This window comes from Spinacia oleracea, chromosome 3 (genome assembly GCF_020520425.1).
Source record: "Spinacia oleracea cultivar Varoflay chromosome 3, BTI_SOV_V1, whole genome shotgun sequence".
Lineage (NCBI taxonomy): Eukaryota > Viridiplantae > Streptophyta > Magnoliopsida > Caryophyllales > Amaranthaceae > Spinacia > Spinacia oleracea.
This window is the reverse complement of record NC_079489.1, coordinates 43,974,365-43,998,108: the sequence shown is the minus strand read 5'-3', so window position 1 is coordinate 43,998,108 and position 23,744 is coordinate 43,974,365. Positions and strand designations below refer to the sequence as shown.

Sequence of the window (23,744 nt, the reverse complement as noted above, 5' to 3'; positions counted from 1 at the left end):
AAATTACAACCCCGAGTCATTTTTCGGAAAAAAGATCGGAAAATGATTCATTAATATAATAATCCAAAAAAAAAATTATTCAAAAAAGCTCTAAACAAAAATTAAACAATTCCAAGAAAAACAAAAACAAAATTTTTAGGAAATTATGTAATTGTGTTTTAATAAGACTAATGACATCATATTCCGATTGATTTCGCCGGAAAATGACCTGGGGTTGTAATTTAAAGTGGAGACGTAAGATTAAAAAGTTGTAACTTACAAATTTGAAAGTTTGAGGTTATAATTGGCAAAGAAGCAACTTTATTAATATTAGGAGAACATTGATGCACAAAATATCATTCAGACAAATTCTAGACCTCTTCACCAATAATTCTACAAGTACCAAAATGTCCTGACAATATCTAGATTTCACCAGGGATGATTCAAATTATCGGCCACACTGAAAAGTTACTAGAATACTTTCGCCAATTACACTCGGTTTGAGATACAAATATTAGGCTGAAATTTGAGCTGTAATTGTTCAACCCAAGGCAACAAGATTCACAATTGTAAATGAGAAAAACCCGCATGAATACCTCCAATCTGTCAATCGAAGACGATAAATTTTGCTTCTGGTCAACGGTAAGATCCCCAAATCTGCATGATTCATGAATGAGAGTCACAACAACAACTAATACTACTATATGAAAGCCTTAAGTCCAAAAGGATGGGGTCGGCTGCATGAGCCAAAGATATTATTCTGGTGGTTGACAATAAAGATCCTCTTCCTCCATTCACAATATAATGGATTAAGGAGCTTTAGATCACAAAGAATATCCCATCCGAAAAACAACCAAAAATTTCCCAGCATTATAAGGAATTATAACTCATGGAGATAATTCATCCAATAAAGAAGTACACGTAAACCATATAACTCAACATCAACATGCAAGATAACCATATCGTAAAACAATCATCGGTCCATTAATTATGTTACAGAGTAAAAAGTCTGACTGTAACATCTATTACCCCAGCAGAACCGGATTGCATAGGCAAATTAAAGCGAACGTCAATTCTTTCATAGGTAAACTACAGCTTTTCGAGGTAAAACTTTCTGGAATATTCCAAGTTGTATGCTAACTGAGAATTGATAAAGTTAAGGGTATTCCAGCATGTATTCACAGGCGCAAATAGTGAGGTTTTCAGCGTCTCCAAACAAAAGATTGAAATCAATGTAGCATGGAAATGAAAAAAGGAAAACAACACTTTTACACTTTAATTTTTTACTTGACCTGATTCATCACGGTTGCCAATATAAGTTTAACGGTTAATATCTTCAATAATGAATAAGTAAAAATTTAAAAGGCAGATATTTTCGTAGTACTAAACTGAGACAATCTAATAAGAACCCGCAAGACTATGTTTTTCGGCTTTTTCCTTTCATGTAAATCACAAAACGCGGTCAAAGGAGAGTGTCAATAATGCAAAAGTCAAACTGGGTCAAGTAAACAAGAACAAACTAAGTACTTCCTCCGTATTTTTTAAGGAGTTACATGTTGACCGACACAAGTATTAAGGAATAATTGAATTTGATATAATAATAATGCAAGTGGGGTAGTTGACAATAAAGTAATAGGGAAAAAACAAGAATGGTGTAAAAGTTACCGAAAATTGAATTATTTATGATTAAAGTGGCCCATAGAAAAGTAGAAAATAATAAACAATTGGGGCGTGAGTGTAAAAGTTACCAAAAATGGAATTGTAACTCCTGAAAAAATACAGCCAGAAGTAGTAAATCCTAAATAAATACGGAAGTAATAAACATGGGAACGGAAATTAAAAACTCATAAAATATGAAGTTATAGAATTTTAAAGGTATCAGAAATAAATAAATAAAATATTCAAAATTTTATTTTGAGATAAAAGAACAGTATTAAAAAAGTTTACAGAAAAGAGTCCAGGAAAAAAATAATGCTATGCAGTGGGTCTGGTATTCTCATTATAGCCAAGTAGGTGTAGTTATTTTCTGATCAAGATGACTGAAGCATAAAAGATGGAGATTAAAGAGAGAAAAGATGCAATACTTCAGGTATCTCAAACAGTGCCTAGCCGCCTAGGTGATATGAACTTTTCTCCAACAGTGACTAAGTGATACACAGTGAGAGAAGAGAGATTTTGGTTGCGAGGGTGGTCAAAGTGGTATTACTTCTTCAAATATGAACTCATTTACTTCTTTTTTTGTTTCTGGCAAGGGGAAATGTGTTGTAGTACCTCTATTCCTAAAAGTCCTTTACGATTTTGAATATGTGTCAAAAGTATGAAAACTTTGACCTTAATTGTTACTATTTGTCTCTGTCTTCCCCTTTCCTCCTCCCTTCAGCATCTCGTTTTTCCTTCGACGAGGTATTATAGGTTAAGCTTATGTATTAAGTGAAATATGTGTATAATGTACGGAAGCATGAGTTTAACTTGAAACTAAATATCTTCAGTGTTGAATTTTAGGAAATGGCAACTGTTGGTGACGAGATGAACATACCTACTCGTGATGAGATAAGTCCAAATATTTCAAGGACAAATCAAAATGACCAACAACAATTACAAGAAGAACAAATTCGTCAACTGAAAGAGATGAATTCTAGATTACTAGTAATCCTTGAAGCCCAGGGACAGAATTAGAACAATGTAGAAGGAAAGTTCATTAAGTGTTTGACTACCCACAAGCCACGTACTTATGAGTTATGATGGAGAAGCAGGTCCAGTTAAATTTGAAGACTGGATATCATACATGGAAAAAATGCTAGTTGTGGTGAATTGCCAGAAATTTTGAAGGTGAAATTTGTCTGTTTCCTCTCTTCTTCGTCGTCTCCTTGAACTTTGATGGGTCTGGTCGTGGTGGTCTCCCTCCTTCCCCCTCCCCTCCCCCTCCATGTTCGAGGCTGCAATATATCAGTGGTAGATTTTAAACGTGGTGCTGTTGGGGCTTAGGAACTACGGGGTGGCTTTCCTTGATCAGCGTGGTGGGGTGATATGATGGTGGTAGTTCTCATAGGCTGGCAGGATTATGCAGTGTTTACTGGTCAATATTGGTAAAGGGTGGGTGGTGGTGGTTCCGGGAAGGAAGGGAAGGAGGATAGAGCTTTCCTATTAACATTCTCTTTCCTCTTTCCTAAAAATTGTACCATTTCCTAATGACCCAACTCTTTTGTAACAGAGAAAGTGTATAATATGTATGCAGCAAACTCATGAAATTGGAGGTAGTGTTTTTGGATTATCTACCTTCTGTTTCTAGATGAAGTCTCTATTCTATTCTTGGAGACGGAATTACGACCAAAAGTAACTTTTAAATAGGAATTTCTATGAAGTATGTGAGAATAGAAACCCAGGAACTAAGGTCTTTTATTGTTATGAGCTTAAATCATATTATCAGCTTGATAACTCATTCCTGGCCAGGGGGTGGGGTGGGTAATATTACTGAATACTACTAAAAAAACCTATCTACAGGACTTGTGTCGATAAAAGGTAACAATAGGTAGTAGTACAGTCTACAGAGCACAATAATTGCTTACTTGAGAGTCCACTTTGCATGATGGAGTTTGTCTTCTATGTGATCACGATCACACCTCAATCCTTGAAGTTGCTACCAGTAATAAGTAGGTCGAAAGAAAGAAGAAACGTGAGGCACAGAAAAACTAACAATGATTAACATTCATGCAAATAATACCTCCTATAGTTTGACATCACAATGAAACGTATACAAGCCAACACTTCTACCATAAAAGCAGACGGCATGTCATAAATGCCAATGAGATGCAAAAGTGATGCTAATTCACAGGCAGATTAAAACGCTCAACTTTTGACCATGCCACAGCTTTGAGAAGGGTCTCTCCTATCTGAATTCAAGCTGATGCCTGATGGTGACAGCTCATTGTGTTCACATCGCTCATATTAATTGGCTGCTATGCTTATTTTTTCTTATTTCTCACACTTCTTTTGTTTGCTAGTCATTATTAAACATAACATTTTGAAATAGTTGACGGGCCTTCAAGTTTCACAATCCACATACTCCCGTCCTGTACGGGAGCATGAAAAAGGTAACTATTTAATATCATGTCAAGCCAACATCTAGAGATTCACAATTCAGTAACTTAGCAGAAGACACGAAGATAAGGTCTCTGGTAAAGAACATGGTTGTTAAACACCCGATTTGGATCTTATGATCCTACGACACTACGATACAAAAACACGAGACCGATTCCGATTTTAGTAGGATCTTAATGTGTATAGGATCTTACGATCCTACCTCGTAAAATTTTTGAGTGGTAGGATCTTAATATGATCCTACGATCCGATCCAATGATCCAATCCAGCATACTATATTTCAAGATAACAAATCATTTTTTTTATTACTAAATAGTTCATAACCACATATCATTAGAAATATCATACTTTTCTATCAATGAATTAATTTGTTATAAAAAAAGAAGTATATTTTTTACTACAAATAAAGAAATTCATATAGTTTTATCAATTAAGACTTGAAGTTGATCATAAGAAAAATCTTAATTTCAACAACCTTGCGCACATCTTATCAATTGCACTTGAATCTACACAAATATTAATCTTATGTGAGCAAAAAATAATCTTTAAGTATTAAGATTACTACAATACATGCTTTTACATGATTTTACATTGCATTTTAATAATATAAACATTATCTTTACTATTTAGTAGGATCTTAAGATCCTACGATCCGTTCCTACCCCCTTTCATCTATCAAAGGTAGGATCCCGATCCTGACAACCTTGGTAAAGAAAGAAAAGAACTACATGTCTACATCAAATATTCATTATAATTCATTACTACCATTGAAACATCGTAACACGGAAAAGGTGTAAGGTTGCTTAAGCCCAATATTTCATTTAACCTTTAACTAAAAAGTTTACTAACTGACGGAGGCATATTAATAGGCAGCTGGGACAAAAATTCCAGCATGATAAAGTGGACAAAATTGAGCAACAAAGGATCATGGGATGTGTACACCATCATCAAGAGAACCACAAGATAAATGCCATGAGGCATAGTCAAGGAAGGAGCTTAAACACGAGAAAGGAAGAAAAGTCTGAGGAAAATCCTAGAAAATTAATATTCATGCCAAGAGTGATAAGAGTCATAAGACTGAAGAACACAAATATAAATTTTAGCGTTTTATTGCTGATATTGTTGTTCATCCTGGCAGAGGTGAAACCATTCAGCTCAGAGCCTTAAGAGTTACAAAACAAGAAACAGAAGCTACTCGATTCTCCCTCTCTTTCTTTGTTCTTTATATCTCTTGCGCTCTCTCTCACACACACATCAGTCTTCTCTGTTCCTCTTATACCCTCTATCTCTCTCTTCATCGTCTCTTTCTGGAACCTTTTTCATTCATCATCTTCATAATTTCTCTTCCACTTTGTTTTTTTTGGTTTTTAACCAGAAATAGAAGCTACTCAATTCTCTCTCTCTTTTCTTTGTTCTTTATATCTCTTGCTCTCTCTCTCTCACACACACATCAGTCTTCTCTGTTTCTTTTATACCCTCTATCTCTCTCTTCAACGTCTCTTTCTGGAACCTTTTTCATTCATCATCTTCATCATTTCTATTCCTCTTTGTATTTTTTTTTTTTTAGGTTTTTCTTTTTGGGTTCCTTTTCAGCCTGCACAATAGCGGCTTTATAGATTTTGCTTTTTATTATAATACCTTTCTCTAATTGTGAGTTAGGTAGTTAGGTAGGTCCTCCACTCCTACGGTCCTACCTGAACAATGAGGCAATGACACAGTCAATCTGTGGGATGTATTTGTAAACAAGGAGATCTAAGACTTTGCAATGAACTGATATAAGGAGAAGGGCACTTTAGACAATATCTTTATAAGTTAGTTATGGGTAGCTTGGGGACTAAGTTACGGAGTTTGTTAAAGGAAAAGTTCTATATATAGAGCACACTTGAGAGGGAAGATCATGCGGAATATTGATGAGTGTTTTAGTTAAATTTTTAGAGTGTTAAGTGGGAGAGAATCAAGCCTCACGAAAGCTTTAGTATCATTACAATTGCTGTAATTTCCAGGTTACCAATCAAATCATCTCCCCGTTCCTTAATTTCTTCCGCTAACGGTATCCAAGCTAAGTTACTTCATAGAAGACTCACTATACTAAAATAAAAGCTTTACAACACCTAAGAAAACAGAACACCATAAACGTACAGTCATGGAAAAAAGAACCAGCACGTAGGCCAACTACTCCCATCTTCAAAGAACTAGTTGCATCAATGACCATTGAACGATTCACTGTTTACTTGTTTAGCAACTCGCTAGAGCTATTTAAATGTGTAAGGGGAAGGAATATGAGTTAAATTTCTTAGCTCCAGACCTTGCGAGATTCCCTCAGTTTCCAGAGAAGTTCAACTTCCCTCTCAAGCTCTGGCACAACAAGCATAGTTCTCCACCCTATCAAAGAAAAAAAAGTAAGAATGAAGGGAAGAGTAAGAAAAAGGGAAAGTAAAAACTCAACACCATAATATTAGTGAAATGCCATATTATGTTAAATCCCAATCCCGATCTTCCGAAAAACATACTGTCTGGACTTTATTATTATTATTAGTAAACTAAGCTGCATATTATCTAAACGATACAGTGATAGATCATGTAGAATAATCTTGTGATGTTGTGTATAAATTTATTTATGTATAGTTTATATTATGTGTTGACTTTGTTATGTACACCCTAATGAGCCTCTTGTATATAAGCTGATTAATGCCAATGAAATAATCAGGGAGTTATTACTTCCTTCATGGTATCACGAGCCTAAGGCTTCTTTTTCTCTCCTTTCTCTATCCCTCTACCTTCCGGCGCCCTAACCCTACTCTATCTCCACCATTGTCCACCATATCTGACGATGCAAAAACTCTGTTTCACCCTGCTCTTGGTGATACAAACATCAAGAACGTTCCTATAACACTTGAAACGGAAAATGGGCAGTACTCTATGTGGGCTACCTTATTCAAGATCCATACCAAGGCTCACCAGGTTCTTGATTTCATCATCCCACCCCTTGCCACACACTCTACGAAGAAGAAGAGCAACACCGCTGAGATGGATGCTAACCTTCGTTGCGCCTTAATTCCATGGTTCTCCAGTGGATCTACAACACAATTACAAGTGATCTACTTCACACCATTCTGGATCCTGAGGCTACTACTGTGGATGCTTGGGAACAGCTCCAAGACGTTTTCCAACAATAAGAATCCGCGTGCGGTAAGCCTTGAGCAAGAATGTTCTCACACACAGATGAAGGATTTGACGAATGATGTTGCCTACTGTCAAAGGTTGAAGATGCTCGCTCATCAACTCAAAAATGGTGGGCTCGGTCATGAACAATCGTCGTGTCCTACAATTAGTTGCAGGTCTTACTGATTATGATTCCTATGGAGGGGTCGCTACTCTCATTTCAACAAAGCGATCCTCTTCCTCCGTTTTACAAGCGGGCGAAACCGGCTTGGCTAAACGTGCTTCTCATTCTCATCTCACCAATTATGCCATGCTTGCCGCATCACATAGGGATTCAAATGATTGTGATCATGGTGCACAAACTTACTGACACAACTGTGGGAATAAGAAAAAGAATTCCCGTTAGGCCGTCACAACGGCGGCGGCAAAAGTTATGGGAATGGTGGTGGCCTGGGAGGACTAGTGGTCGCGGCGGTGGTTCTGGTGTTGGCCGCGGTGGACAACAACCGCAGTTCCCTAGGCAACAACGGGGAGGGTGGATGCCTACTCCTTGGGCCATCCCTCCCTGCCCATATCCAACACAGAATTGGGTCAGGCCCAATGGTGTACCAATGTCAGCAAGCAACCTAGAATGTTGGGGCCTCATCCTCAACAGACCTACAGTGCTTCTACCATAGAAAAAAAACGCGGATGCGGTCGTGTTCACGGTAAAGGTCGCGTTGTCGCGGAAACCGCTTGTAACGGAAGAATAGAACGGATCGCGGATGACGCGGTGTGAATTTTTTGAAAAAAACCACATTAACATGTCTAAGCCTTATTATTATATTTTTGGCCTAAAAAGCATTATATCAACACAATATAACCAAATCTATCCTAATACGAGTGAGTATTATTTTCTGTGAACAAATAAGCACTCGAAATATCATGTTTCATAAACTACATAACTAATTACATAAATATTTTTGGTCAATTTATGTAAAAGAACGGTGTAACGGAGAAAAAAAGGTCTAATGCGGCGAGTCACCGTTACGTAACGGACGACGCGGGGAGAAAGACGTGATTTTTGTCAAACCGTAACGTAACGGGTTTTCGCGGAACGGAAAATCCAAAATAGGTTAAATAACGGCCGTTACGTAACGGAACGACCGAGTTTTAATTCCATGGCTTCTACTGCTTGCTCAAACGGATGAGCACCTAATGACATTCAGGCGACTATGGATACTCTTGCTCTCAATCCACCGGATGCTAATTGGTAAATTGATAATGGACAACGGTGCAACATCTCATATGACATCCACGTAAGGTAATCTTATATTTTATTTTGATTTGAGCAATAATCGTAATATTAATGTTAGCAATGGTCATACTATTCCAATTTGTGGTTGTGGACATACTTCCTTGCCATCCTCGTATCCTTCCTTACCTTTAAAAAATGTCCTTTATGCATCCCATCTTATCAAGAACTTAGTGTCAGTTAGAATTTACTAATGATAATATTTTTATATGGAATTTGATCCATTCGGGTTTTCTATGAAGGACTTTCACACAGGGATGCCTCTCATGAGGTGCTATAGCACAGTAGATCTGTAGCCAATCACAAATGCCATCGAAAATCCAGCCTCCACTCCTTCCGCACTTCCATTTGGCATGATAGATTGAGACAACCAAGCACTTCCATTTTAGCTTCTCTTAGACTTAACAAATTGATTGAAAGTACTAAATCCCTTTGCTCCTCGGTTTGTCATTCATGTGTACTCACAAAACAAGTTAAATTGCCTTTTATTACTTCTACTTAGCAAACGATTATGCCTTTTGATATTATTCACAGTTTAATAACTAGACTTCCCCTATTTTGAGTTCTTCGAGCCATCGTTATTATATGCTTTTGGATGATTAGACTAAATATTTGTGGACTTTTCCAATTGCAAAGAAATGGCAAGTATTTGATAATTTCTTGTCTTTCAAAGCATTTATACGAACTGAATTTGAAAGGGAGGTACAGTGTTACCTGGTTCGCCCCTAACCCCCGCGAACCACGAACCGGTTCGCTTGTACCGATTCGCGGTTCGCCGGCGATCCAATTCGCGATTTTTCATGAACCAAACGAAAACCCTAGTTTTAACGATTGAAGGTCCGGGAAGGCGATAGAATGATAAAATATGTTGGGGCTTTTGTTTGAGAAGGACATACACGTTGATTGCGATCGCCAATTGTTGTTTTTGTTGTTCTTTCTTCTTGTTGAATCTAAGCACCATGGGAGAGACCGGAACTCTAGATGTCGATGGTGAAGAATGAAGATGATGAATTGTACTTTTTGTTTTTATTTTTTTACTTTGTTTTGCACTTTTTGTTTTATTATAATACTTTGTCTTATTATTATACATTTTGTCTGTACTATTGTTGTTCATTGCACATAGGTCATGGGTGTGATACTGTGATGTCCCATTATTTTATTAAGTTTCTTTTTGCCAATTAACTTCTGCCTTTTTAGTTTTCACGTGACTTTGCTAAGGATTGTATAATTAGCCAGAATGAATTTTCCTTATCAACTTCAATACTATTATTATTTTTATCGCATATTACACTCCGTACTTTAAAATGTAACTACACAAAAAAAATTCCATACTTCTCTCGCGAACCTAAAATCAGCTACCTACGAACCGCGAACCCGAACCTGTACCCCGTACCGAAACGAACCAGGTAACACTGGGGAGGGAATATGAAAATGACCCTTTTAATAAATTTTGTGAAGTTACTGGCATGACATTCCGTTTCTCGTGACCCCACACATCTCCTCAAAACGGAAAGGCCGAACAAAAGATTCGTTCCTATTAATGACATTATGCGAACTTTACTTGCATGTTCCTCGTTACCTCCCTCATTTTGGCATCATGCCCTACAAATGACAACTTACCTCCCAAATATCCTTCCTAGTAAACTTCTACAATATAGTCCAAGTTCTTTATCACAAGGATCCCTCTTATGCTCATCCCGTGTTTTTAGGTGCTTATGTTATCCCCTTATTTCCCTCCACCTACATACATAAGTTACAAGATCGGTCCACACCATGTGTATTTTTAGGCTACCCATCTAAGCATCGAGGATACAAGTGCTATGATTTGTCTAGTAATAAAATATTTTGTATCTCGACATGTGATTTTCATGAAATCCCTTTATTAAGATTTTTACCCCTTTGCCCGATTCTTATGACTTTGGCCCTGTTTGGCAATTGGCTGTTTTACTTGGCTTGTTTGACTAGCTGTTTGTGTTGGCTTTTTATGTTGGATGTTTGACTGTAGATTTTCCGAAAATGTGTTTGGTAAGTTGGCTGCGGACTACTAGCTGTTTCATATAATGTACTTAATAAAATGAAAAGCCAACAACCAATATAAAAATGTATCCCATCTGTTGTGCCGAAGCAGCATCAACACGTGGGTCTAAATCCCACGACCCTCTCCCCCCTCCCCATCCACATTTCCACTTCTTCTCATCAAATGGCAACTCAGCAGCAACATGGGATAGTTAAACCAAAGTATCAATTAATTTGCATACTTCGGTTACCAATCTCCCTTACCCCGTAATCCTGAAGTTGCATTGTACGTCTCAAATTGGAAAATGGCTAAGAATGATGAATACGATGCTCTTATTAAAAATAAGACGTGGGAGTTGGTGCCCATCCACGTGATGTTAATCTTATTCGTTGTATTTGGATTTTTAGTCATAATGGTGACTTTGAAAATCATAATGCTCTTATTAAAAATCTAATGGTGACTTTGAAAGGCACAAAGCTCGTCTTGTTCGTGATGGTAGATCTCTAACACGTTGGTGAAGATTGTGGTGATACTTTAAGCCTGGTGGTCAAACCGGCTACCATTATATTGAGTATTGTTTTGCCCAAGTCTTGACCCATTCCTCAATTGGATGTCAAGGATGCTTTCTGCATGGGCATCTTAAGGAACCGTCTACATGCATCAACCTATGGGTTTCCGGAACCTGAGATCCAGATTATGTTTGTGTTTTGAAGAAGTCTTTGTATGGCCTTAAGCAAGCTCCTCATGTCTGGTACAAGCGGTTTGTTGATTTTGTGTTCTCTAATGGATTGTCTCACAACAAATCTAATCATAGTGGGAACGATATGGCATACATCCTATTATATTTTGATGACATCATCATAGCTTCCTCCTCTCATGCTCTTTAGCTGTCTATTATGTCACTCCTTAATTCGGAATTTTCCATGAAAGACTTGGGGCCGCTGACTTATTTTTTGGGTATTGCTGCTACCTAACATGATGGTGGTATGTTCCTTTACCAAAGGAAATATGCCACAGAGATTATGAAACGGGCTAACATGTCCTCGTGTTGGCCTATGGCCACGCCTGTTGATACCAAGGCCAAGCTAAGCGCTTATGTCGATCCTCCGATTTCTTATTCGACTCTTTATCGCAGTTTCGCTGGTGCCATTTGATATGTGTGTTTTATATAGAGTTTTACCCCCGTCCCTTAGTACTTTTATGCATCAAATGAGCTCTTAGGAGCCGTTTTTAGTACTAATCTGTGTTATTGAGTGTGCCTTTAGTTTCAGGATTACTTAGTGAGAAATTGTTCTTTTTAGACCCGTTTCATGGTGATTTAGGCCACTACACGAGCCCGAGGAGGTTCGGGACAACTATCGTCGACTTTCGGGAGCCTTAAATGCTTACGGTTGAGCCCCGGGAGTTAGACTCGGTGATATGGGCGAAGGATGATGACTTTTGCAAATCGCCCTTTGAGCTGAGGGCGAAATGAGAAGACCGGGCGAAAATACAAGGAACTGAAGTTTTCAACACGCGCCCGATCGGGCGGGTTTCGCCCGGTCCGGATCGGGCGGTCGTTCAGGGCACTGTTTTGGACGTTTCGCTACCGCCCGATCGGGCGGAATTTGACCCGATCATGCCGACTATCGAGCAGTTCGCCCGATCGGGCGAAGCTCTGCCCGATCGGGGGACGCCAACCCCCTGCACTTATGCGCGTGTTTTATTTCCGGTTTTTGGCTTGTATTTTGGGCAAACTATAAATACTAGCCCTTTTATTTTTTAGTGGTATCTTTCATTCTAGTATGAGCACTTAGTTTTACTTTAGTTTTCTCTCTAAATTGTTCCAAACACTTATCTTTAATTTCAATCAAAGCTTTAATTTTTAGTTCATCCTTTCGTTCTTCATTTAGGTATTGATTTCTATCTTGCTTTATTAATTGCTTTTAATCATGCTTTCCATTATATTAATTGCTTTGTTATTTGTCATTATGGTGAGTAATTTAATCTCTAGGGTTTAGGGGATCCATGAATGCATGATTGGGATTAAGTGTGGACTTGATTAATTGATTAATTAATTGTAATTTCTATAGCTTATTATAATTGCTCGTCAATTCTGTTCGGCCGGACTATTTTGATTTGAGTTTGATTAACCTTAGATTATGCGCCGAGAGGTATAAATCTGATGTTTTTTGGTCTGTGGCTATTAGATAGGAATTGTTTCTAGTACATAGCGAGAGCCTGCTAGTTATATTATCCTAAGGAATTCATAAGATTCGAGAGATGCATGTTTTCCTAGTTATGATTGTTAATTGATTGTTGTTGTCCGATGTCCAATCCCGGCATTTGTGGTGAACCGCTGCCCTAGATTCCCTTAACATTGATATTTTCCATTTTGATTATTGCCTTAGTTTAATCTACAAACAAATCCAAACCTCTTGTTATCAATAGTCTAGACTAGTTAATTAATAGTAGAAAGAACGTCTGTTTCCCTGTGGATACGATCCCTACTTCCCTTACTATTTTGTTAGTGGACTTAGGTTTGTTTTTGTTAAGGTGATACGACTTTAGCCTGTCACCATTCATATCTCACTTTTACCCGATATCTCTTATGCAGTGCAACAAGTGGGCCTATATATGCATGACTCGAGGGAGGAACACTTACACGCACTTGAGCGCATTATTTGTTGTATTCAAGGCATGCTTGAGTTTGGTCTACATCTCTCTCCATCTTCGGTCTCTAACGTTGGCTCTTACACATATGTCGATTGAGGTGGTTGTCCCGATACTAGGCGGTCTACTTCGGGCTACTAAGTGTATCTTGGTGACCATTGGGTTTCTTGGTCCACTAGGTGACAACCCACTATTTCTCATTACAATGCTAAGGCCGAGTATAGGGGAATGGCTAATGTTATTTCAGAGTCATCGTGGATTCAAAATTTATTTTTGGAGCTTCATTGTCCGGTTCATAAAGCCACTCTCGTTCTTTGCGACAATGTGAGTGGAATCCTGTGCAACATTAAACACATTGAGTTGGATATACATTTTCTATGTGAGAAGGTCACCAAAGGGCATATTCGTGTCCTCCATGTCCCATCTCGCAGATAGCAGACATCTTCAATAAAGGGCTTCCACGTATACTATTTGATGATTTCTGGAGCAGTTATAATGTACGGAAACCTCCCGTTTTGACCAAGGGGGTGAGATAGATTATGTAGAATAGTCTTGTGATATTGTATGGGTTGACTTTCTTATGTAAACCCTAATGAGCCTCTTGTATATAAGTTGATTAATGCTAATGAAATAATAACGGAGTTCTTACTTCATCATAGAGGAACTCTAATACAATCTAGATTAATCTTAAGCACCCTATTACAAATGACGTACACATAGCGGTTAAGCTTTTGAATTGATAAGCTCTATCTTCCTTAATTGCTAAATAATCAATACCTCTTCCATTAGAATTAATTAGGGAAAAGGCTTACGAAGAAGAACGTCGAGAAGTCAAGATTGAAAATATCACAGATTATGCTAATGGCAAATGAAGTGATTGTTTACATATCATGGTAAGAGAGTTTTTGGAGATGGAATACTTTTGGTGGAAATAAAAGGATATTCACTTCCATATAGAGATGAATCCCCGATCAAAAGCTCTCTTAGCTTCACAAGAAAAGATGGCCTTTACAGCAATGTAAGAAGAGGCAGGAATGCAAATGAACAAAAAAATTACCGAAAAAAGTGGCTAAGCTTCTCATTCATTTTATCCCTTTATTTTACCCCGAGGGTGGGGGGAGGGGATAAGATTTTGTCAAGAGAAACCTGTCACATGCTCATTTAGAAGAAATCAAAATCGCTAAGGCAACAAAATTGCTTACCAAGAACTTTTTTACTGCGTAATATGTCCCCATAGATGTGGTCTCCAACATAAAGAACCTACTACAAATTCAAGAAACATATAAGAGTTAAACACAATCAACTATTTTCTTACATTTAAATATTTAATTATAATATTATAGAACACCTTAAGACAAGTATGTTATCTCGAAAACAAAAATAGAAATGTCTTTTCATGAGCTTATTTAGTGGATAAAGATTGGAATCTTCCATAGTGAAGCGTATTGCTCAAGTTCTGTTCTGCTCACTTAAAGATTCTTCTTCATTGATCCTCATATAGGTCTCGTATTTGATCGTTTTATCTTCTCCATTAAGTGAAAGAACTTCCATAACTCACTGCTTCTCGCTCGTAGATTCTTCTTCGTACCAGGTCTTCTTGTGTGGTGAAAAGGAATTTCAAGTTTGAAAAGGTGTGATTCTTCTAATTCTTATGTTTCATAATAATATGTCAGAAATAAATTTTCTCCCTTGCGAGAGAATATTTTAACAGTCCAATAGAGATGTCTATAGAAACCTAGGTAGGAGAATGCATAATTTGAAGACCTAGGAAAAACTGTTAGATGGGGTAAAAAAACAAGCAACATTGTTTGACTATACCTGATAGAAAATACTGAATGAAAGCTAACAACAGCCTCGGAAGTCAGAAGAAAAATTGATAGCTACTGCCCTACTGGAGACAAAGGGATAAGCAGCTTCGTGTTTGGCAATCACTAGTAATTAATTCTGAATTTCAATTCCATTGTAATGTTGAGCAAACATTAAACAATTACTTGTAGTATATCAAACATTTTTTTAAAATGAATACAAGTTCCTCAAATAAAGGCTATTAGTCAAGCACCAATACCATATGAAGTTAAAATTAAAAAACAAAATATCAATCACTGAGAGCTAAATCATGAAATTGATTGATTAATCAACAAAATTTGACAATTAATTACAGAAAATATAAAACAAATTAGCGGATTAAATGTGGTCATGCTTCAAAGTTTGTTACTGAATATGGACACAACCCCAAGCAGCTAGTTTTTTACCTTTAGTAGCAGTTAAACAAATATTCACAACAAAAGATACTCGGGAGGGGTTTTGTTATTGCAAGCCATTGTAGCTAATGTCAAGGAGGAAGATTCCATTGATCATCCTTTACTCTTCTGTTAATGAGTTCTTTCTAGTTGTCACTTAGCCATATAGGATGAGTCGGGTACAACAGCGTTACCGCAAAGATGTTTTTTTGATTTGGGAAAGAAATATGAAGGTTGCTGAAATGAAAGTGTAGAGGATGGTTCCATCGTCGAGGACCTACTAGAAAGGCAACTTCATCAGGGAAGAATTCCAGCTGAGATTCGTCGACAAGGACCCACAAGTCATTCTTTAGAATTGAAGAGCAACAGGGAGACAGCCTGGCAGATGTACAGTCTTTGGTGAGGGGGTCATTGGAGACACGTCACATAATCCAGTTGTTTTCAGTTTACTTGAGAAGACAACAAAAGCAGGAAAAAGTACTTGAATTTTTGGTCACTAAAACTTAAAAGGTAAATAATGTTTGTTCTGGCTCACAGAAGCAACTAGGATAGGGTCCTTTTCCAATACATCCAACAGGGACTATCATCTTTCTGGACTAGAATAGAAGAAAATTTAACGAGAGATTGTGAAAGACAAAAGTTATTTTGCACTAATAATTTTGTGGAAACGTCACCTGGGAGCTAGACTCAATATTGAGCAATTTATGGAGATGACCAACACTACCACCCTGGAAAACAAAATGCAAACTGATAAGTACAGCATAATCTATGTGAAATCATGCAACCACTGTACCAAGAAAAACTACATTGATGTTGTCAATATTAAGTCTGACAACAAAGCAGCACGAGAAACTGTCAGGGTACCTGGAAAACCCGGCATGCATAGTTTAGTCCATTTAATGGTGGCTGCAGCACAGCACTCCCAACAGCACTTCCAACCTTTATTATTTCAAATGATAAACCTTCAAAACACAAGCTTCCAAGGAATGCAAGAGACTAAAGAACTTGTACTCACTTGAACCATAGGTGTTCCATTGTCGGTATTTAGAAGCATTCCAGAATCAGGCACAACCTCAAAAAGGTTAGCGCGATTATCTTCATGGAAAAATCCAGGTTTCGCACTAGATACCAAATCATTGAATCAGTGATATAGTTGGCCAATAAACTATTAAAATGGGAAAAAGCAGATTCCATGCATGCTAAATCTACATTTGCATATAAACTAAAGAATGAGTATGCTCTTAATCTTCTCCTTTTATCTTTTGCTATGTGAAAAAGAAATATCAAACATAACTACGAAGTATTCGATTTTCAAGATTAAAGAAAATTTAGTGAAAGAATGCTTGGTTTTCAATTCTAATGTAGTACTAATTCAGTTCATGACAAATTTTAGCGAAAAGGCTTTCAATCTTGAACTAACCAAACTCTCGATAGAGAGAGTGAATCCTGGTGAAGCACGGAGTCTAGGCCACTATCAGAATATAATAGCGGTGGAGAACGAGACGCAGATCTATAAGTGCAACCGTACCCTCGATGCCAGTCAGGGGAGGCCAAGAGGTAGCAAATAATAATTATCACATCATAATCTATCGAAGTGGGAAGGCAGAAAGCATTTAGCCGTATCACCAAACCCTTTATTTTTAAGAACCAAATCAAGGAAATCCGAACTCACCCTATCATACGCCTTCTCAAAATCTAACTTAAAAATAACCCCTTTAACTAGCTTTCGGCGAGCCTCTTCTACCACTTCATTTGCCACATGAGTTGCGTCTAAAATCTCTCACAAAAGCACATTGAGATCGGGAGACAGTGTAAGACAACAGAAATCGACTTTATCTACCTTTGGCTTTTAACTTATTGATGCGGTGAACATCCAGAGAAATACGTTTGGTAAATGGCTTTCCCATAGCTGAAAAGCTAGCTTTTGCCTAAACTAAAAAGGCTAACTGAATACCTGCTTTTCCAGCAAAACATTTAAGAGTCGTTTATTAATCATATTTACAGTTGACTGTTGATTTGACCAAACATTTTTATAAAACCGACTAAAACAGCCTGTAAGGCACATCAGGGGGTGGAAGGCCCCACTACTTCAATCAGGGGAGAGAAATCTTCCAGTACAAACAACTAATGTTAGCAGCTCATCAAGCAATGAATTGCATAATTAAGGCCTATAACTTTTCTGACTCCAACAGCTCATCAAACAATGTATATGAAACAGACAATTAAATAATTAAGGCCTATAACTTGCCTGAGTCCGACAATCCAAAATACAGGAAACTTCAAATTTCGCCCTGCTTTTAACTACTCCAAAAGCACTAATGAACACACAATTTTTTTTTGCAACGATCTATCAACTTGGAGGGACTATAGGTGCCAAAGAAAGACCATTAAAATACAATCTCATGGATGTCCGAGGAGACCAAGTCTATCTTTAATATATAGTTAAATCACAATTGAATTGGAGAATGATTCTTAAAATCACTCAATCACCATCCACAAATGAAACCCCACGGTTAATGTCATGACACCCTCCCTTTTCTTAATTATTAATGTTATTTTGCTCTTGATATTAATTAGGGGTTTCTATTCGGTGCTCGGTTTGGATTTGGGCCAAGCCCAATCCAATCCAAAATGAAATTCGGTTTGAAATATAAAGTCCAATATGGTGAAATCCAAAAAAAATAAATGCCATTCTTTTATTGGGTCAAATGGCTCGTAATCGATTTTTTTTCTTTGTGCAATGAAAAATGAATTACAAATTGGTCCATGTTAACTCACAATCTCGAAGTATTTCTTGAAAAGATGGATTTGGAGGATTAAAAATAATTGTTCCAAGTAATTGTTTATTCAAGACACGAAAAAAGTTCCTTTAATCTGGATCCGAACTCCCTCAATTCAATTTGATATGAAAATCCAATTTTCAAAATCTTTGCAATAGTATCCAAGCTTTTAAAAAATCCGATCCGAATTGGTAATTCGTTTTGGATTGGATTGTATTTTAAATTTTATCCGAATGATGCACATTACTTGATATGTGAAAGCATAACAAAAACAAACTTTACCCTTCCATTCTCCCTTCGTGCTTGGGTTACACAATATTTTTTATGAAGTTTTATTATCCAACTCATCTAAGACGAACATGGAAAGGCACCCTATTAGAAGAACTAGGAAGGAACTTAATATGCATGAGAATGAATTCAACTGTGTGAAAACAAAGCAAAGACGCATACTCATTTCACAGGCTGCGGAAAGCATGATTAAAGACGGAAATGTATTAACAACCTGCCAGTGATAATAACATCAAAATACTTTAGCCAATCAAAACTGAGAGCTTCACTGCCATTTCCAGTTCCTTTCCGACAGAGAAAATTCATCACAACATTTGTGTAGTCCCACAAACTGGAAAAAGTAACAAACAGATGTCAAGAAAACAGAACAAGTGACTTAACAAACAGCATATCAAGGTTTCCTCCATATTATTTATCTTTTCTCTTGGAAGGGGGGGAATGGGAAGATTGCACACATAAATAATTTCACATGGAAAAGAAATATACAAAGTATGCATCATATCATACTGCAGAAATATTCTTAGTTCTGTTTTCCTGTCCCAAAATGATTAAGAGACAGGAGTGACTTATTATATTTCTAGGAGAGCGGAGTTATTATAATTCTTGGAATAGATTTTAATGTCTAACAACATTTTTTTGTGTGAAAATCATCTCATCCATGAGCTATTCATAAATATATCTATATACAGTAAATGCAACCTTAAATAATTAATATCACCAATGACTACAAAAGTACAAATTATTAATGAGAGATCACCGCATTGTAAGTAGCATTATCAAATTAGAAGTAGCAAAGCACAACTCAACAAATACTACTCCAAATTTAAAGAAACAAACCAACTTTAAATTTACATGTTCATATAACTTAGGAAAGTAGGAAGCACAAAATGGTTGGACAGTAGAGTTCCGAAGCATTGGAACTGGGAAATTCTCATAACCGCCAACAAGATGACATTCCCCGGTTGGCAACCTATACTTCCTCAATTCTTTTTTAGTTGAAGCATTTACTGTTCACTCCAATTTTTGCAATGTAAGTGGATATGTAGTAAGTTACATTCATGCCCCCATTTTTTTAGATAGAATTAGGGGAAATTCTGGGTTATTGAATATGGATGAGGGTAATTTGGTAAAGTTAAGTGGGTTAAGTTGCATAAAATAGAAATGTTGAAACAAAAAAGAAATGGACCAAAATAGAAACGTTGCAACTAAAAGAGAACGGATGAAGTATGGTTGTTAGTAATGAGTGGGCTGAGTGGCTGACATTGGTGAGGTGTTTCGAAACACCAAAGCTGTTCATACGCTCATATTTAGACTCACCTTTGCTGGAAAGCAAGAAAAGAGAAGGCATATAAGTTAAATATGGAGGTAAACCTATTGGTTCTGCTGGACCAGCCTCTCCCTCCCCACGCTTCCACTCTCTCTTTTATTCATTGCTGGCTCATCCTATCGCCGAAAACTTTCCCGAAAACAACAACACATTTTTAAATTCCTTTGGGTTATGGAGTTTCCCTTATCCCTTTCTAGTATAGATCTCATAGGATTGTAGTCCTTACATTGATGACTTTCCTATATAACTCCTCTTTCTTTGCATGTTTCTCTACTTTTTATGACTAAAGGGACACTAGCCCAGCCTAAATATTATTGCCTTGATCACAAACTCTGTGCATTAGAGAATGCAATGATGATGGTATACTGGTGGATTGGTAGGATATGTCATGGAACCGGCACAATCAATTACCATATTACAATTTCATCATGATCTGTCTCCCCTCTAAAGTTTTAAGTTCTAAGACTGCTAACCATTAGAGTTCCCATATAATCAATGAGAAAATCTCTGCACACGGTTTATAGTTAATCTTAGGAAGTGTCAAATAATTTCTCTTTGCGTATGACGTGATATTCAATCTATAAGCATCAAATAAAAAATATCCAACTATACGTACAACAAGGGAATGCCAGGCAGTTAACATATTTGCGCAAATAGGGAATTGAAGGCATCACATATGCTATACTCAGACATGTGACCTCTGAAACAGTTTGCTACGCGTCACTAAAAAAGGAGCGCAACCTGGAAGCTATCAAAATCATGTCAGAAGGGAAAGCAGCTTTGAGAACTAAGAACGCAATCTACAGGATAGGCTGTTGCTTCGCTCTTCACTACTTTAAAAGATAAATTGTTGATTTAAATGCTCAAGTTTAGTAGATTTGTTGGATGTCCAGACTAAGTCCCGATGGACTAACAACAGAATAAACAAAAGTTTGGTAGCAGGCTTTGCAGCAATAAGCCACTACTCAATTTTAGTAGATCTGTCGGATGTCCAGACTAAGTCCCCAGATAAGCAAAACAATTTCTTAGAAGTATACAAACTTGATAATTTACCAATAGTAGGGAGTGACTATTACCTGTTTGTCACCAAGAATGTTGAACGACCTGAATCTCTAAGCATTTCTAGCATCGGTACAATTGAGGTATCATCAATAATGTACCTGAACAGAAATTGCAGCAGGAATAACTCAGAATAACTCCTTAACAAGTCAAGAAAATTTAATTCACATTTTAAAGGCATGCATAAACTTCTAAGCTGCAGTGATTACATAAAATACAAAATGTATAGCAGTGACACTACACAGTGGCATCGGCTAAATAAGTAGCTTCCACCTCCTAAATTTAGAAAGATACCCTTGATTTCCTATCTCTTTGAAAATTCTCAGAGGTAAAGCAGATTAGACGATGCTTGCCTGTCTAATGCTGCTCCATTCAAGGAGATTGTGTTTAAGGTGGCTTAGTTTGTTGAGAGTCTGACAGTATGAAGTAGTTTCTGTTGTTTTGAGATTATTGTGTATGTCACTGTGGCCTGTAAGTTTAATTGCAGACTTTTTTTTAGGGTGGTCTGTTAGTGGTAAATACCTTGGTAGATGAAGAGCTTTTGTTATTCACCCCTCTAAGAAGGTGGGAGGACTAAGAAATCCGATGAAGAGCTCCTTGTGTGCCTAGTGCTGACTGCTGAGTTTACAGTTTTAGGTTTTAAATCTTTTACTTGTAATTAATATAACTCATATTTTAATTGCCAAAAAATTTCTATGTCTTTAACATTTAAATACGATTTGATCCTTCTGAAGTTGTTATTCTTTCCAGGACGAATGCATTTTGCTGAGGAATCCTGCGGAGGTTTTAGGCCAAAATTCCTGCAAGTTAAAGCAATGAAAGCTGAAGAATGATGAAACTTATTGGTGAATCAAAGTATTCTCCTACAAATAGAAAAACTATGTAGGAACACTTTCTCTCTTCATTGACTAGAATTTTAAGTTTCCTTGGGAGAAATTTTGTTACAGATTATTTTATCGGTAGAATTAAAAAACAACAATACAAAAGGAGGGCTGAGGACAAAAGAGATCATTCCCATCAGCCAGTGAGCAACAGAGCAACCGTGAAGCACTTTATTTCTTAGAGTCTCAGAGACTAAAACTTCACTCCAGCCATATTGAAGCCTCAAAAAGAGGACCTCGAAGCTTTGACAAGCAGAAGTATACTCTAATTTGTTTTCTTTTCTACCTTAAATTGAATTAAACTCTACGTATTAAAAAAAATTAAGTTAATCGGTGGACTGAAGCAGAATGTAGAGCTGAATATTTGTCCACATGATGGTAGTGTTCAGCACCACTGAGCAGACTATGAAGTGCAAATACAATTCGGCCAATTGCCTTGTCCTGTCACAGCTTACAGTTGCTCTTTTGGATGGAAAATTAGGGCCGCTACTCTGCTAAACCTATCTCAAACGAGCCCAGAGATTTAATGGAACAAGCACTAAAGGAGGGACGGGTTTGAGCTGATGCTATGTCCGGCAAAAGCAGTTGCTTTTCAGGAGTTTGTATCCTTATATGGAGCTGGCTAAGATCTTATGAAAACTAGGTGCGTTCTATCCACCAACTTCAATAAGTCCTTGGGACTTTTCTCTTCCTAATTATCATCCAGACCTTGATTTTGACTCTTGACTGAGATTAAGGTGCAAGTGTGAATTTTGTCCTGGCGTCAGAATGCTTCATGAGGCCTTTAAATGTTCTCACTCTGAACAGTAAGGTACCAACATTATGGTTAACTGCACTTGCATCAGAAAATGACTATTTCAAAAGACGATATGATTCGTTTACACCACAAATTACCCAAACATGCCAGCTGCAAAAGGACTGGCTGCATCTTATGTCTTCCTTCAACAGCACAAGGGGCTCAAGGTGTCCAAAATTGTTGAGCAGCTTGTTCCTCTACACCTCAAACTACAAGCCACAACAAAGAGGCTACTTTATATTGTAGAGACTATATCCTGGTCTCTTCTCTAATACTCCCTCCGTCCCTTAATACTCGCACCGGTTTGACCGATGCGGAGTTTAAGACACTTGAATTGACCTTTAATTTAATGGGTGGTAGTTGATAGTGGGGTATTTTTTTAATATAGTTAGTGGGAAATGTGTAAGGGGTTAGTGGGGGTGTGAATTTTTAAATGATTTTTTGTAGGGAGTGGGTTAGTAGGTAAGTGTGAGAAATAATATAATATTGGTAAAAAATTTCCATTTATAGAAACAGTGCAAGTATTAAGGGACGGAGGGAATAAGATAACACAGAAACATCACTTGAGGTGAGCAGATAAGTAAGTCGCTAAAGCTGCAGTTCACAATTCCAATTTTCATCCGGAAGTATTGTGTGAATAAAAGTTAAATCATTCCTAAGGAGCTCATACAGTTAGCATATATGAAGAATTACAAGTAACGACTAAAGGTATTAGACAACCACCAATTCAGAGTATCCAGAAAAGAGAACTCTAGCAAAACCAACCCACAAAAGTTGAATTAATCCAGCTCCCACCATGGAACTCTCGGGAAAGTGTTTCAGACTATTTTGTCAGACCATTTCAAGAATAATGCTTCCTGGAGGACACCGACATGGAATTAAAACTCGGCCGTTCCGTTACGTAACGGCTGTTCTGTAACCTATTTTGGATTTGCCGTTACGCGAAAACCCGTTACGTTACGGTTTGACAAAAATCACGTCTTTCTCCCCGCGACGTCCGTTACGTAACGGTGACTCGCCGCGTTAGACGTTTTTTTCTCCGTTACAACGTTCTTTTACATAAATTGACCAAAAATATTTTTGTAATTAGTTATGTAGTTTATGAAACATGATATTTCTAGCGCTTATTTGTTCACAGGATATAATAGTCACTCATATTAGGATAGATTTG

At 37.3% G+C, this 23,744-nt stretch overlaps 1 protein-coding gene across 3 annotated transcripts in view; it reads right to left on the bottom strand.

Moving 5' to 3' along the window:
• Positions 1-23,744, bottom strand: part of LOC110786724 (uncharacterized) — a 40,070-nt gene that overhangs the window by 3,200 nt on the left and 13,126 nt on the right. For 2 of the 3 annotated variants that reach the window (XM_021991298.2, XM_056840230.1), the window contains exons 6-14: positions 20,914-20,997; positions 18,725-18,841; positions 16,458-16,563; positions 16,307-16,381; positions 16,117-16,170; positions 14,405-14,462; positions 6,383-6,459; positions 3,546-3,616; positions 564-636 (exon numbers count right to left, since the gene is read on the bottom strand). In XM_021991298.2, coding sequence (XP_021846990.2) covers positions 564-636; positions 3,546-3,616; positions 6,383-6,459; positions 14,405-14,462; positions 16,117-16,170; positions 16,307-16,381; positions 16,458-16,563; positions 18,725-18,841; positions 20,914-20,997 — 715 coding nt within the window. The remainder of the gene's footprint in view (positions 1-563; positions 637-3,545; positions 3,617-6,382; positions 6,460-14,404; positions 14,463-16,116; positions 16,171-16,306; positions 16,382-16,457; positions 16,564-18,724; positions 18,842-20,913; positions 20,998-23,744) is intronic. The other variant, XM_021991299.2, reaches the window with a different exon arrangement.